Source organism: Pseudorca crassidens, chromosome 2 (assembly GCF_039906515.1).
Source record: "Pseudorca crassidens isolate mPseCra1 chromosome 2, mPseCra1.hap1, whole genome shotgun sequence".
NCBI classification, from domain to species: domain Eukaryota; kingdom Metazoa; phylum Chordata; class Mammalia; order Artiodactyla; family Delphinidae; genus Pseudorca; species Pseudorca crassidens.
In genome coordinates, this window is record NC_090297.1 from 8,128,628 (window position 1) to 8,144,896 (window position 16,269).

Here is a 16,269-nt window from a genome sequence, read left to right on the forward strand (position 1 = left end):
GAAGTTAGAGGGCTCCGGAAAAGCTTTTGGAGCCCTCCATCTGAAGGGAAAAAAAGGGTGTCAGAGGCTGGAATATATTTCTTCAGCCAGTTCATTAAATTAATTTGTAAGCAGTGGCTCTGAAATTATATCCGATGAAAAATGGCCTCAAAATTTAAATGGTACAAACTCATCTTATTAGAGGCAAAACATTAAAAAACAAACACATCCCCCCCACCCCCCAGCACAGCTTTAATCTCTCGGGGTGGGGGGATGGGAGGCGTGTGATGGATGGTTCTTACCTTATTCATAAGCGAGGATAAAAGAGATGAATTTGCCGGGACTGCGTGGCCATTTGATTCATTACTGGAACACACAAACCAAGGGGCTTTAGCTCAGACAGTACGTGGGACCGGCCCCAGAGACTCACCCCTCCCAGCCGGCCCCTGAGGCTCTGGCCCCGCCTGCTACATCTGCCTGGGCAGGAGGATGACCCCTTGTCAGGAAGGGTTGGCCCCTGGCCCCATGGAGTCTGGCTCTGAGGGTGCTGTCCCCAGAGCCTCCTGCAGGGGGGCAGAGCTGGGAGGCCTGGGCCTCGCCTCACCTGGGCTCCTTCAGAGTCAGGTCTAAACTGCGGTCCTGGGAGGCCTCGTGGGGACCTGGGGCGCCAGCACTCTCACCGGGCTCCTGCTTCACCGGGGCTGGGGGGAACCTGGCAGGGGTGGCCTGCTGCCCATTTCCTATGGGGGAGGGGGGAGGGAAGATGGTGTTAGAGGGACCGAGGGCTTCGTATGGGCACAAGCCGGAGCCCCCCGAAGGGAGGGCAGCGGGCCGGGTGGGCTGGGGCCCCTGGGGAGCCCTGGCTGCTGGTCAGTGGTCCTCCCCACTGACATGATGGCTTGTGACGCTTCCCCCTGTGTGGCAATTCTTCAAGTGATAATTATTGCAAAATTATGTCAAAGTTGTCCTGGCTCAGGGCCTCCTGTAGGAGAAGGGCGGGAGGATGGGGAGGGGGCTGGGACGGGGGCGGGGGCCCTTCCTCTTCTCCACCGACTGTCACAGTCAATTTGTGGAGCTGCCGCTTAGGCTTTTATTAAAGACTCTGTTAATGCTGAGGGAAAGTGGCAGATCGAGACTGGGAGCTGCGCCCCCTCCGCAGGTCCCGTCCCCACTGTTGCCGGGGCGACAACCCTGCCTTCCACTGAGCATGCCCAGGAGGGGCATCTGCTGTGTCAGGGCTATGGAAGCTGACAGCCAATCAGAGCGGTTCAAACTATGTGACCTCGCCCGTCAAGCTGTCCAGGGCAGGGATATGAGGCCCACCCTGGCCAGGCTGGGCTGGATGGGGTGGGTGGGGGAAGCTGGCGGGGTGTAGGCATGGCGGGGAAAGGCTGGAGCTGAGCGGGCAGAGGATTCGGGAGGCCAAGCAGAACAGGGCAAAAGAAGTTGCTGACAGGAACATGTCCAGCGAGGCTTTCCCCACAATCCCCAAGTGACTGAAATATTAATCTGCCCCAAGGCGCTGCAGCTGATGGAGAGCTGCTTCACAGAGAGCAAGTGGCATTTTATTAAAAAATAAAGGGAAATGGCCCCCTTCCCTTCACTTGACCTTTCTTTTCGGGGAAGGAGCTTTTTCTAAAGAAAAGAAAGTACTTGACAGTCTGGCCACGGAGCCCAGCGTGGCCCCAGCCTGCAGGCACCTCGCCGGAGGCGCGCGGCCCCGGGCAGTCAGGCCTGACACCCACACTTGGAGTGGAAGGTGGGTCACAGCTGATAGGAGCGTCCCACTGGGAACATGATATTCAGTTTTCAGAATTCAGAGTCCACATTCCAGGAGCTCCCCAAAGCCACTTGCCCAGGGTCCCTAGGGAAACAGGGCTCTGACCCTCCTGCCAAGCACTGGTCTCTCTGGGGGCACTGCGCAGAGCCCGGGGTGGGCTGCAGGGACCCTCAGTCTTGGCGGGTTTCAAGACAGTCTCACAGAGGAGCAGGGTGCCCGGGCTCAGAAGCCAGCTGTTGAGGTCCAAGTCTCGACCTGGCCACCTCCCAGGGGGTATACTTGGGGACAGACTATGCCCCACACTGTTCCATCAGCTCCACAAGGCAGGAGTTTGTCTGTCTTCTTCCCTGCCGTGTCCCCAGCACTGGCTTGGTGCCTGGCCCACCAGCAAGCTGCCCTCAGTGAGCACCAGTGGTTGATGAATGAATGAAGGAAGGAAGGAAGGAAGGAAGGAAGGAAGGGAGCCACGTCCCAGATGTGAGCCGAACTCTTCTAAAGGATTTGACTGATGCTAATTACCCGGATGGGGGAAAACAGAGGGAGAGAAGTGAGGGAAACAGAAAAGCCAAAAAAAATCCGGAGAAAAAGAGTAAAAAATTTTTTCAAGAGCAGAAAACTTGGGAGAAAGGAGAACATCTCTCCACGATGAGCCAGAGGAGGGACACAGATGTGACTTGGCGACTCTGACATGGCCGCCAGCGGCCGGGTCTGGCTCAAGTGAAAGAAATTCCAGTTGAAATCCAAGTCCTGGGTCACGCTAGCCAATTTCAAGCACTCAACAGCCATGTGACCAGCGGCTACCATACTGGACGGTGCGGAACAGCACGTTCCCACTACCACAGAAAGTGCGACTGGAAAGCGCTGATGGACAGGGAGACCCTGGGAGGGCATCCTTGGCCTTGACGGGCTGTCCAGGCACGAATCCCCTGAGCATCCCTGTACTGCGGTCACCCTGCCACTTGGCTGGACTCACATGCCCTCCCAGTCACCTGGAAGAGGTCCCAGGGAAGCCTGGGACTCCGGGACTGCTCCCACTAGGGGCTGGACTAGCGGGAGCCCCTGCTAGTCCAGGGTGACATGGCAGGGTTGGGGGAGCCAGCAGTTGCCCCGGGATGCACAGGTACCCCGTGAGGCCGGGACTACTGCTTCCCCTTCACAGATGAAAAAAACAGAAACATGAGTTGCCCGGGGTGGGTGGGCCAGAAAGAGGGGCCCCGAATAGGAAATAAAGAGGACGGAGGCAGAGACCAGGCAAAGAAGGGGGCAGGGGTCTCGGGGGCAGGGAACAGAAGACACTCCTGCCAAACAAACACCCGCTGCTCGGCTCCGCACCGAGGCCAGAGAGCTCCTGGGGTTGGAGAGGTGCTCGCTTCCCAGGCAGGGCCCAGCCTGCTCACCTGGGTCAAAGGTGGCAGAGGGCTTGAGGGCGGCCGCAGCCAGCCTGGCCATCATGGGCGAGATGAGGCCCTTGCTCGCAGAGATCCTCTCCATGATGGAGGCAGGGGGCACCGGGACAGAGGCAGCTGCCGCTGCGGCCGAGTCGCCAGCTCCCGAGGCAGCCAGAGCAGGTGTGTCGGGGGTTACTGAGGCTGCCGTCCCTGACGACATGGTACCCATGAGGCCGGGGGCACCCACAGGCAGGGAGGTGCTGCCCCGGCCCGGAAGGATGGGGAAGTAGGGCGCAGCGCTGGGCAGGCCCGAGCTGGAGAGGGCCAGCGCCAGGGGGATGGAGCCAGGCAGGCCCTGGGCCAGCAGGCCCGAGATCTTGCTGTTGGGAGGCTTGGTGGCACTGGGCCCAGCCTCGGAGGTGGCAGTGGCGGTGACCAGGGAGGCGGAGGACTGCTGGCTGGTGGGGGAGGCGCTGAGGCTGGAGTTCTTGCTGCTCAGGGCAGAGAAGTCAACCAGGTCGTCGTTGCTGGACTCCTCGTGCTCCGTGTCCTTGGCGCCCAGCAGCGAGGGCGGCAGCCCCAGCACGCCCGAGCCCGAGGCGCGGATGTGCCGGCGCTCGTGCTTGCGCTTGTGGGAGGTCATCTGGCTGGTGGAGGTGAAGGTGAAGCCGCAGCCGGCGCGGATGCAGTGGAAGTGGTTGGTGGCCTTGCTGTACACACAGCCCTCGTACTTGCACTCCTCGTACTTGTAGAACTTCTTGAAGCCATCCTTGGCGTAGGCGTCGTCCTTGATGTGGTAGCTCTTGTGCTTCTCGATGTCACACTTGTTCTTAAAGGTGAACGTGCAGCCGGGGCGCCTGGCAGGACATCGGGAGGCTGTCATGGGGCCTCACAGGGCCAGGGGGAGGCCCCGCCCTGCTCCCACGGTGGCCCTGGGAGGGATGGGCCTCTGGATGGAAGACCAGGCCAGAAACTAAGGCGGGGCCTCCGAGCAGCCCTCTGCTCCTGTTCCTACACCCCTGAGGAGGTGGGGCCCCGAGCCACCCACGGGCCTGGTGCCCTGCCTGCCGTCCCTCCCCGGGCCAGGAGGCCTCCCTGGCTGCCTCCCGCTCACCTGCAGTGGAAGTGCGTGGTCTTCTGCCCGTAGAACTGGCAGTCGGCCGTGCCGCAGTCCTCAGTGGCTCGGAAGCGCTGGAAGCCGTCGTTGATGAGCTGGGTGTTCTTCTTATGGAAGTTCTCGTGGGTCATCACGTCCGACGTGCTCGTGTACACCTTGTTACAGCCCACCTGCAGGGGCCAGAGCGGCAGTCAGGGGAGCTGAGGCCAGGCACCCTGGCGAAGTCAGAGCGGCTGTGCCGCTGGGCGCAGCTGAGCCCGCTCGGGGAGCTTCGGCACCTGTAAACGTCCGACTGGGGGCACCGAGGTTAAGGTAGGACGACCCCTCAGGCCCCCAGGGCCTGGCCCGTGCTGGGCGTGGGTCGTCCTCATAGAGAGCCCGGGATACGTCCCCACGTGGGACGTGGGAGTCCCATCCTGCAGGAGGTGGCTTGGGGGTCCCCCGTCTGTGGCTTTACCTCTAAAGCCCCCGGGGGTGAGCAGGGCTGGACCCCGGGGCCTGGCGGTCACCTGTAGGCCGGGGACTTGTTTGGCGAACAGTTTCTGGCACAGGGCCTTCCCTACCCCACCCTGGCTGGGCCAAGGCAGGCAACGTTGCCATATTGAGTAAAAACCAGTGGAATCTGAACACTCTTGAGGGCTGGACCGTGCCAGTGTCTGCACCATCTCAGAGCCCAGAGAGCGAGCCCCCCTCTCCTCCTGGCCCAGGTTGTTTCACGGAGGCCATAACAACCCCCTGACAAATACCGGGGGAGGCACAGGGCTGCTATTTGCAAACGAAAGTCGCTCCCCCCCAGACCTGACACCTTGAAAAAGCCCAGACTCTGCGTGGCATTAAAACAAAGAATTAAACAAAAACCTCCTCAGGAACCATTTGCAATGCTGCTCTTGGTGTTAAAGGCTGAAAAATGTCGGTCTGTATAAACAGCTCGCTGAATTTCACCCGCACCAAGTATGGCCATGGGGAAGGCCCCACCCTGGCCCACCGGACACTGCCCAAGCCTGAGCCCCTGGGCCTCTCTCCTCTGGCCGTCCAGCCCTGGGAAGGGACAAAGGGAGGGGCCCTGCCGGAGGCAGGCCTGCCTCTGGGGGTGGGGGAGGGGGAGGGCGGGGGCACCTGCATGCAGTGGTAGTGGGTGCTCTTCCCATTGAGGTGGCAGCCGTGGTAGTAGACGCTGCAGTCGTCCAGTGGGCTGAAGCGCATGAAGCCGTGCTGCAGGGAGTTGTCCCGCTTCTTGTGCATGTTGTAGTGCCGGATCACGTCCTGCTTGCTCGTGAACCTCTGCCGGGAGAGGGCCTGGTGGGCAGGAGGCTGGGCCTGGCCCCAGGGCCCTCCGGTCTCCTTACAAATCATCCTGTTGGGTCGAGGCGGCCCAGACTGCCCCAAGGCCAGCACCCTGGACTTTGGAGGGAACAGTTCCAAAGGTTCCAGAGCCACAGACCCTTCCCTGACCTCCCCGTCGTCTCCCCGTCAGCAGGCCCAGAAGCAGAGAAGATAAATCGGGCCAGGCCTCTCAGGGAGGAGCTCTGATAGGTGACACCTCGTTCTGTCTACTGCCACCTGTGGGCTCTGCCCAGCTGGGCTCCCTGGGGAGGCAGAGGCAGTGGCCTCATGCAGAACACCCACACCCACCTCCCGCCTCTCGCTCACTTGCTCTGCACCTGCCGGAGGGTGGCTTTGAACGTAAGGGCCGATCTGCCTGAACCTCAACACAACCATCTATAAAATGGGGCAGTGATACCAGCCTCTTAAGGACACTGGGAAGACTCGATTAGATAAGGTAGAAGCCCGTGGGCAGCAATCTGGGAACAAGAGCAGGCTGGGAGCTTTTCTGGGCTCTCTGCCTGCCCCAGTCAAATGCAGGTGGCCCAAGCAGAACCGAGTAACCTCGTCCTGCTTTCAAGACGCCCCTCCACTGCTGTGCCAGCCCGCAGGAGCAGGACTGGTGCCCGTGGGACATACCTGGTAGTTGCACTCGGGGTCGAGGCAGTGGTAGTGCTCGCGGTACTGGTAGGCGCAGTGGATGTGGCCACAGTGCTGACTGCCTGAGAACCTGCAGGGAAGAAGGGGTGGGCTCAGGCCTCTCTGGATACCAGCTCCAGGGCCCTCGGCCTGAGCGGCTGAGCAGAGTCCGTGCCCCTGATCCAGGGAACTGCTGTTGCGGTTCAGGGGCCCTGGGTGGACATGTGGAGGGGCAGAGGTGGTCTGCTGGGGTGAAGGAGCAGAGGCTGAGAAGGCTAGGGCGAGTGACGGGGCCGCTGGGAATCCCAGACCCACTGAGCTGCAGAGCCAGCCTTATCTGCCCCGGGAGGGAGTGCCAGGTGGGGCACAGAGGCCTGGCACCAAGATGGGAGGAGGAATTTAGGCCAAGCCAGAAGCCAGAGCAGGGTCAGGGGAAGAGCCCTGGGGTGGGATGGGATGGGATGCTGAAGGCATGAGCCCCCAAGGTGGCCCAGCTGCCGTTTCTGCAGGTGCTGCCCGCCCACCCCTGACTCAGTGCTGGGCCAGGTGCTGGGGACTCCAGCTGCGCCAGCCCAGGGCTCTGTTGCTAAGAGGTGTTAAAGGGCTCTCTCTGTTCTGGGCTTTCCTGACACTTGAAACAGTCCAAGAGTTATGAATTTTTAAAGCGCAGCATCTGTTTGGCTTCCCGTGGCAGGGAGCGCGCTCTCCGGCCAACTCTGCAGCCAGGAGCCCCGTGCTGCCTGGCCACCACCTGCCCTCCCAGAGTACCCCAGGCCTTCTCCAGGCCCCAATGCTGCCAGGGCGGGGGTCTCACAGCCTGGACGATGGCCACCGGGGACAGCGCCCCGTGACAACTGTGGACAAGGTGGTGGGCTCAGCCCGCCTGCCCCACTGTGCTGCGCGTGGTGTGGGGCTGCGGGAGGGAAGCCCCTCATGAGGGGAGAACCTCTTGCAAATAAATATTGAAGCTGCCAAAAGGGCCATCTGCTGAGGCACTAATAATAATGGTAATAATAATAATAAAGAGAGCAGAGCAAAGCTGAAAAGACAGGGAGGGACAGGGGAGGGAGACACAGAGCGACAGCAAAACTATGGGAGATCAACAGAAAGACGGCTGCCAGGGCACAGCCCCGGCCTTGTGCTGCATCCCCAGGGGCTGGGTGCCGGGGGGCCTGAGTGGGGTGGGTGGGGGAATCTGAAGGTTCTTCACCTGCCAATCCCACTGCCTTAAGGATGTAAAGGGGCAGGTCTGGAGTCAGGTGGTGAGGGGAAGCACACTGAGGCCACCTGCCCACATCCCTTCTCATCCCCAACCGTTCCACAGGGGCCTGCAACCCCGCCTGCCACCCCCCCCCCACCCGGCCCCAAGTGGAGCCTTTTTAAAAAATTTTTAAAAATTTATTTATTTATTTATTCATTTATTGAATTTATTTATTTTTTGCTGTGTTGGGTCTTCGTTGCTGCACACGGGCTTTCTCTAGTTGTGGTGAGCGGGGGCTACTCTGTTGTGGTGCGCGGGCTTCTCATTGCGGTGGCTTCTCTTGTTGCGGAGCACGGGCTCTAGAGTGCAGGCTCAGTAGTTGTGGCGCGTGGGCTTAGTTGCTCCGCGGCATGTGGGATCTTCCAGGACCAGGGCTTGAACCCTTGCCCCCTGCATTGGCGGGCGGATTCTTAACCACTGCGCCACCAGGGAAGCCCACAGTGAGCTGTGGAGGGGGGGACCTGCACTCACCTGTGGCCAGGCCCTGCCTTAGGGCCCTTTCAGGTACCCCAGTCCTGCCTGGGGTACAAGCTGCTTAAGGGCATGTGGCCTGGACCACATCAAGGGGGCGGGGGCTCTGAGACGGGGCAGAGGGCAGGCCTGGGGAGGGTTTGGAAGCAGGAATGCATGGGGGCGGGGAGGCAGCAGGCACCTTGGTACTAGTGGTCACATGGACGTATGGTCCCATGGTCCCCAGGCATTCCTGCCCCCACCCACCTTCTCTCCATGGCAGTCTCCTCCCCAGGGGCCTACCTGGCAATATATTTCTGGTAAATGTTTACATCTTCAGTGACAGCTGGTTTATCTGTGGGCAATCCGTTCCTGGTGAGAGACACACAGGGCACAGCTGATTAGCAGACGAGGTGGCCTCACGCCCCAAGAGCGTCTGGGGGCAGCTCCCTGCCCTGGGGCCCTGGCCCTTCTCTGCTCACTGTGTAGTGTTCTGGGCGCTTAGGGTGGGACTGGAAAAGTCCTTAGGCAGAAAACTAGCACAGGTTCAATTAGCCCACCTTTGGCAAGGGCTGGGCCGTCTTCAGCTGGCAGGGCTGGAGGGCCCTACCTTGGGCGTGGATCTGACCTAGAGTCCAACAGCATAGGAAGCCTGGGAAGCTGGGGCCTGGCCGCCTTGCACACAGAGAGTCAGGATGCTGCTGGCTGAAGAGGGGTACCAGGTACCACGGGGGAGGGCGCCAGGGGAAAGTGCAGGAACAGCACCAAGCAAGTGTGGCTGGGTGGTCGGAAAGGCCTCCCCGACGCTGAGGGCAGCTCCCTAGATCTACTCCCAGGTTTCTGGACCCGCCTCCAGGAGGGATGGCTGAGGGGAAGGGTCTCACTCAGCCCCCCACATTGATCCATCAGTTATTTTGCCATGGTCTAGGGCTTTGCGCTGGGTGTGCCCACCCCACCCCAGCCTCCTACCTTCTCTCGCTGCCTTCCCCATGGCGCAGGCTCTGAGCCTGGGAGCCCTGGCCACCAGCCTGGAACCCAGAAACCCCAGCCCAGAGTAGGGCTTTCCCAGCCAACCATAAGCCGGCAACTGGCCCTCATGGTGGCAGGCAGAGAAAGCCTGTCATGGGCACATGGGGGTTACAGTAGCCTGTGGCATGTGTGTTAGCAGATGAGCACGTGCACAGAAGTACAGGCAGACCCTGGAGATACTGCAGGTTCACTTCCAGACCACCGCCATAAAGTGAATATCGCAATAAAGCGAGTCACACGAATTTTTTTTGGTTTCCCAGAGCATAGAAAAGTTACGTTTACACTACACTGTAGTCTGTTAAGTGTGTAATAGCATTATGTCTGAAAAAGCAATGCATATGCCTTAAATAAAAAACGCTTTATTGCTAAAAACTGCTGACCGTCATCCGACAGTGCAGGGTTGCCACAAACCTTCAATCTGTAAAAATACGCAATATCTTCGAAGCGCAATAAAACAAGGTGTGCCTGTACCCGCTGTGAGAGCGTGTGTGCGCACAGCAAGATGTATAGTGTGCGGGTGCATGAACTGAGCCTGAGCGATTATGTAGGCAGAGGAGCGTGTGCGTGTGTGTGTGTGCGTGCACGCGTGTGCGGAAGCATGTGTGTGAGAATCTGGGTGCACGGTGGATGTGCATAAGGTGTGGGTGTGTGTGTCCATAAGTGTGAGCTTCGGAGGCAGGAAGTGGGCCTCCGGGCCACTCCAGTCCCGGGTGCAGGGCTGGCAGTGAGGGTGGTGCACGCCTTACTTGACAGTGGAGACGGTCCCCGTGGTGATGGAGTCTGTTTTGGAGAAGGTTGACTTCAGGTACTCGGGAGTGTTGAAAGGCAGGGAGGCAGGTGGCTCAGGGCCTGGCCCGGGGGCACTGGGAGCAGTGGGCACGCTGGCGAGGGGTGCAGGAGCCAGGCTGGGGGTGGGCGGAACCTTGGCGGGGCCCGGCTTCTGGATGGCCCGGACGTCGTACTTGGAGGGGCGCCCCACCTTGCCCGTCTTGAAGGCGATGGCCCCTCCCATGTCGGGGCTGCCCTCCCCGGGTTTGAAGAGGTGCAGGTACTTGACGTTCTCCAGGTCGTACTTAGACGGCTTCTTGTAGGCGCTCCCGTTCTGGGGCCGCAGGTTCTCACCCGTCTTCAGTTTCTGGATGAAGAAGTCGTACTTGGAGGCACGGGCCACCAGGCCCTGCATGGGGACACTGCTGTGTGAGGGCAGGGGCAGGATGGTGGCCTTGGTCTCCAGGTGCGCGGTGCTACTGGGCAGCCGCAGGCCAGGCAGGGAGCCCAGGGCCTCCTTGCTGGCCCGCCCCTCGGCTGTGGTACCGTGGGCCGGCCAGGACAGCTGCTCGCCGGCCTTGAGCTTGCGGATGTACTCCTCATACTTGGAGAACCGCGCCCGCTTGCTGAGGGCGTCCTCGGAGGCGGGCAGCGCGGAGGAGGTGGCCGCCTCTGGCGTGGAGCCCGCATGCAGCTTCTCGAAGCTGATCTTCCCGGCCAGCTCGTCCCTCGTGTTCTGGTCATCATAGCCAAACATGCCAAGGAACTCGGTCATGGTGGAGGCCGCGTAGTCCCGCAGCGAGGAGGCCTCTCCTATGGCAGGGAGGAGAGGGGCCGTCACCTCTGGGAGGGAGCAGGGTAGCCCAGGGACAGGACCCGCCCCCCCCCCCCACCGCCGCCCTGCCCACAGAGGGAGGGGGCCGGCCTGGGGAAGGGTGGAGCGGGACATGATCTATGGACATTTGGCTCACTTGTTAGGTTTTACGACTCTTAAATTAATTTGTTTAAAAAAAAAGTAATTAATACTGGGGTAAAATAAAACGAGTTCATCAATGCCAGGAAAATCAATTTCCTAAATGTTCTGGCCGATGGCTTTTCAGTACATTAAACAAAGTTTCATAAATGTCTCCGCTCTCTTGCCTTGGCCTAATATGAAGGAGAAGTCATTTTACTGGAAGTAAGGCCAGATCCCAACCTGCCTCCCAGGGTGGGGGTGGGAATGGGGGCTGGGGACAGGTAGGGCTGTGAGCCAGGGGCTGGGCAGTCAGGAGGGACCCCAGGGGCTGAGGGAGCCACTGGGGATGGGGTCAGGGGTAGGCCTGGCTGAGCCTGCCTGGAGGACCCTCCCTGGCCCCCACAAATGGACACACAGGCCCCTTATCCCTGGGAGGATGAGAGGCTCGCCCCAAGCCTCCTCAGGACCTGTCCTCTTGGCCCTTCCCGGCCCCCCAGGCTGCTGATGGCCCCAGACGACAGGGCCGACGGGCAGAGAGCCTGCGGATGTGTTCACTCAGACTCCCTCAGGGCCCGCCCACCCCAGCCAAGACTTATGACGTAGAGAGTCCTTCAAACCTCCCTGCCACCTTCTGGTCACTTGTGCTCACGCACGAGGGTGGGCCACCGAGGAGAGTCAAGGCCGTAGAGGCAGTGGCTGAGTCTGGCCCATCTATCGCCCCACTGTGCCCACAGTGGGGCACACGGAGAATCCCCCGAAGCAACCTCCCCACAGGGACATGCACGCACGCGTGCACACTCAAGCTCACAGCCCTAGCGACCTTCCCCGCCCACACACACACACGTGCACACAAACCACTCCGAACTCCACAGTCAGCTCCCCAAGAGGAGTCTCAGGATGGCAGGGGCAAGACGACCCTGTTCTGCCTGGCGCTGTTCACTGGAGACAAACTCCTTCCACACACAACCTTCCTCCACAATAGGCCTGCGACTCCCCAGCACACGCATTCCTGCACAGAACACTCGCTGAACACCGACTATGTGCTACCCCCTGAATCAGAAGTGGGTGCACACAGGTGGGTGGGACTCACCTGGGCCCCAGGGCACGTGTGTGTTCTCTCCACTCATGTCTGAGCCTGCACACCCGGGCACACAGAGCGGCAGGACCCCAGGCTGGGGGTCCTAAAAGCACGGCCAGGGGAAGGCGTGGCCGAAGCAGGGGTGGGAGGACCAGGACCCAGCAGGGCAGCCGAGGAGGGCTTTCCTCCCAACCACACCTGGAAGTGCTCTGAGAGCGGGGCTGGGCTCTGGCACAAGAGAGAAGCTAGCAGCATGTAGAAAGAGCCTCTGAGCTCCTGGGAGGACAGGCAGGAGGGTAGTCCTGCAGGGACCGGGACGCGCCAGGTGCGGAGACAGGACAGTCATGGGCAGCACCTGGCACACAAGGTGGGCAGAGCGACTCAAGGAACCGACGGACAGCTGTTCCTCTGGGCGGGGTGGCCGGTGGGCTGCTGTCCTGACCTCAAGCTACTTGGGGCTGGGGACCCAGTCTGGGAGGAGTGGGCCCTGGCTGCTAGATTCAGTGGCTCAGGGACCAGGGAAAGGGGCTAAAAATAGCTGGAGGCAGCTGAGCCCTCACTATATATGGCAGAGAAACAGAAGGCTCTGAAGGGCAGGCGGCTTAGAGCAGGGAGGGGGCCAGGCAGGGGTCCCAGGGGCAGCCCAGAGGCCTGCATTCCCAAGCCCATGGTGGGCAGCCTGGGCTCCGGCTGCCTGGCTCCAGTGCCCGGGCTGAGCAGGCCGCCCTGGGTGTCACCCTGCAGTCCCACTGGGCCTCAAACCCGAGGGGCGAGGCCTGCAGCCACGAGGCCACTGGCAGTTCTAGCCCTGCCTCCTGCCATCCTAGCTCTCTGCTCCCCCGGGAGGTGCTGGGGCGCTGAAGGGACAGTGGCCCTTGTCCCTGTCCCTCCCCTCTCCTCAGGCCCAGCGCAATCACCTTGCGTCTGGGAATGACAAGGGCTTTTCCTATCAGAGGAAACTGAAGGTCACACTTTTCCTCATTGATCTTGCAATGTTTGTTAATTACTCTGTCACTGATGTGGCGAAGGATAATTAAACAGCTCTGTTTATATCTTATATGCATAATTATGTGGCTGCGCAGGGCTCCCCGCGTGGGGAGGAGATGCGCCCCTCGCTTCAGGGCAAGGGGATCGGGAAGCGGGCAGGGAAGGCTCGGGACACAGGCACAGCCTGGGAATGAGGCTGGGGAGCTGAAAAAAGACCCCAGGCCCAGAGTTCCCGTCCTAGCGGAGACACCCTCCCTCCCCAGAGCAGAAGGACCTCCTCATCTAAGGCCAAGCAGACACCAGAAAGGCCAGCTCTTAGCCATCTCGTGGGAGAGACGTCAGCCAGGGGACCGCGCCTGGGGCAGGTGGGTGTAACGGGATGTGCCGGCTGGGTGTCGCTCCCCACATGCATGTCCAGGTACTGCGCCCCCCAGTAGGCTCCTCCCTACGCAGGTGCGTGTGGACAGTCGTCTACCCACACGCCGTCCGTCCATCCGTCCCTCCATCCATCCGTCAGCCTGTCCACCAGTCCATCCATCCATCCACTGCTTCCTGAAGACCCACTGTGTGTTCGGCAGCCCACCCCAGCCCGGCTCACACGTCTGGGAAGCTGCCTTCTCAGGCCCTTCCCTCCTCACCCCTGCTGCCCCCGAGGGAAGAGGGCATGCTCTGTGGACACACACACCACTCCTTCCCCGCCGGGCCGCCCTCCGCGTGGGGTTATGTCCCGTCCGGGGCTTAGACACCCACCTGAAGCCTGCTTGGCACTGGGGCCACTATCATCCTTGGAGGCTGCCCCGTCCGAGTCCTTCTCCTCCACGACGCCGCCATCCTTGGGGGGCTCCTCGCCGTGGTCTTCCTCGTCGCTGCAGCCCTGGGGCTGCACCATGTAGACGCCCTCGGGTGGCAGCTCCAGACCCTCCCGGGCAGTCCGCCCCAGCACGGGCGTGGGTGCCGGCTCCTCGCTGTATTCCCCGTTCACCCACTTCTCGATCACCGCCCGCCTCTTGTCCTCTTCGCTGCGGGGGGCCCGGGCCACCCCCGCCTCAGGGCCACTGCGCACTTTGTCCCGGGGCCGCAGTGGGCTGTCCTCGGCCTCCGCTCCCTTCTCCACCACCACCTGGCGGCTCAGCTTGGCGCAGATGGCGTTGAGCTTCAGGCCGCCTTTGCGTTTGGCCGCCATCGCGGGCTTGCCTGCAGGCGGGTCGGGGCACCGGGTGCCTTCAGCTGCAGGGATGGAGGAGAAGGGTCAGAGGCGTGTGTGCCAGGCCCGGCCACCCACCTCAACAGCCGGGGCGGACGCCCTGCCCCCACACCCCCCAAGCCAGAGGTCTCTCTCTCCCCAGTGACAGTTCCACCGCCCCGTCCCAAGGCCAGGGTGTGTTTGTCCCCTCACTAGACCGTGAGCTCTATCCTCAGAGCCTGGCGCATACTAGGGGGTTCAGGAATATTCTGTAAACGAGCAAACGAATGAATGAACGAATGACTCTTTAAATGCAAGGGGCAGTCTTCTTCCCAGCACCTGGCTTCTGGAAGCATTTCCTCCCCTTGTTTGGCCCCAGGAGGCAGGACAGACATGCCACGGGACCTGGCTCCGCCTTCTCTGCCTCGGCCAGCTCCTGCTGCCCTGGAAGGCCTGGCTGGTCCCACGAGGCCCACTTTCCAGCCCTGAGAAGCTGGGACAGGTTGGGATTCCTCAGAAGCCCAGCAGGAAGCCCAGAGGCTGCAGTTACGGGTCCTAATCCCTCAACACGACAGCCCGACGCAACTGGCCGGGAACTGTTAACTAGGCTGCCCCAGCGCTAGCCACCTCCCTCACGGCTGCTGAGCGGGGGCGCCCAGGGTCCTGGTGGGTAAATGGCAAGACCGCTAACCATACAGCCTGGGACCCGCCACAAAGGCCAACAGAAGTGGACACACCTCCACCTGTTTATTTGTATACCCTGCCCGTCCACTCATCCACGCAGTGAGCTCTTACTGTGCGCCAGACCCCGAGGGGGTCCCAGGGGCGGGCGGCGGCCATGGCAGACAGTCATGGCTTACACCCCCTCTGTGCACAGGGAGCCCCACTGAATGCTCCCAAGGCAGGGCTCCTCCGTGCGGCCCTCAATAGAGGGTGGGCATGGCCGAGTCTCCACACAGGTCAGAAGGCTAAGCAAGGGGACTCTGCTCCCAGATCCATGGTCAGAAGGGGCGTCACTATAACGGATCGAGACCCTAAAAAGCCACACGCCTGGAACGCACTGAGAGGCTTACTCAGACGGGGATGGCCACGCCTGTGCCAGGACCTCATCTACAAGCAGACTTGGCTTGTACGCACAGATGGCTGCCCCCCGATACGGACGATGCCCAGCTGCCCCAGACCCTCGACTCGAAGCCAACTACCCAGGGATCCCAGCCCAGCCCAGCCCAGCCCCCCCAGTCCTGCAGCCCTGGCTCTGCCGGGCCCCACCCTCACCCCTAGCTGGATGCCCACGCTACCCACGTGTGTCCGCATTTCCAAGTCTGTGCTGCCCACACCCAAAACTCCAAGCATCATCATGGGTTCCTTCTCAAAGCTCAGCGATGGGGCCCCTCATCGTGCCATCCCACCCGGCCTCAGGGCCAGCCGCCAGGCTCCGTGACACCGAGTTTCCTCCAGCAGGCCTATGGGGAGCTGGCCTCACCTGGCCCCCTTTGTCCCCGGCCCTGGTGGAGGAGGGAAGGGTGGGAGTGGGGAGCCTGCTCTATTTTTACCGGGAGGTAAGTAGCCAAGTGTGTATGGCAGACGGCAAATGAATCTATAAATATTTATCCCAAGGAAGAGGGAAGCAGAAGCTCCCAGGGCTGCACTTGCTGCTGGTGACACCCCCTCCCTGGGCCCCCACCCATCCTGGAGCCTCCTGGCACTTGGGCCCACCCAGCCCCGCCCACCCGCTCCTGATCTCGGCTGTGTGCCTGCCTCAGTCCCTCACGGGCCCCCGCCAGCTGCGATACAGCTGTGCACCCAGGGCCCACCCCCCGCCCGCAGGCCCCTTTGCTCCGCCCATGCCCCCTACACCTGCCCTCCAGCTGCTGCTCTGCCCCAGCCCACCTGCCTTCCAGATGTTGCCCTCCCTCTGACTCTACTGCTGGTCCCAGGGGTGGCGGTGGAGAAGGGGTGTGGGCCTGGGGTGCAGGGCAGGAGGCAGAGGCAGGCCTTACTCCAAAGTGCAGATGCGTGTGAGTCTGGGGGCTGCGAGCTGGGGTGTGTGTGTAAGAGCTGAGGTCCAAGGTGCCTGCCCGCCCGTCTTCCGGCCCACCCTGTGGGGCCTTCTCCCCTCCCCCTCCATCAGGGCCCTGGGACCTGCAGACTACCCCCCTCGTGGTCTGACCCCAGGCTCCCGTCCATGTAAACATTCCCTTGACTTTCTTCCCTAAAATATAAACGCCGTGGCCAGGCCTCAATGGGAGGAAGCCATCCGTCCCCGGCCCTGTCACTGCCCCTTTCATCTCCTTCCCGCCACCAGCCTGCCCGCTGCTCTATTTACACTGGA

The 16,269-nt window shown here is 61.5% G+C and overlaps 1 protein-coding gene across 12 annotated transcripts in view; it reads right to left on the reverse strand.

The window, feature by feature from the left end:
* The window catches only part of CASZ1 (castor zinc finger 1), a 148,645-nt gene that overhangs the window by 12,969 nt on the left and 119,407 nt on the right, over positions 1 to 16,269 (reverse strand). For 8 of the 12 annotated variants that reach the window (XM_067720130.1, XM_067720151.1, XM_067720140.1 and 5 more), the window contains 9 exons: positions 13,505 to 13,981; positions 9,713 to 10,547; positions 8,241 to 8,309; positions 6,227 to 6,317; positions 5,381 to 5,665; positions 4,262 to 4,434; positions 3,157 to 4,004; positions 584 to 719; positions 282 to 345 (listed from right to left, as the gene is read on the reverse strand). In XM_067720130.1, coding sequence (XP_067576231.1) covers positions 282 to 345; positions 584 to 719; positions 3,157 to 4,004; positions 4,262 to 4,434; positions 5,381 to 5,665; positions 6,227 to 6,317; positions 8,241 to 8,309; positions 9,713 to 10,547; positions 13,505 to 13,981 — 2,978 coding nt within the window. The remainder of the gene's footprint in view (positions 1 to 281; positions 346 to 583; positions 720 to 3,156; positions 4,005 to 4,261; positions 4,435 to 5,380; positions 5,666 to 6,226; positions 6,318 to 8,240; positions 8,310 to 9,712; positions 10,548 to 13,504; positions 13,982 to 16,269) is intronic. The other 4 variants (XM_067720192.1, XM_067720161.1, XM_067720172.1 and 1 more) reach the window with 3 other exon arrangements.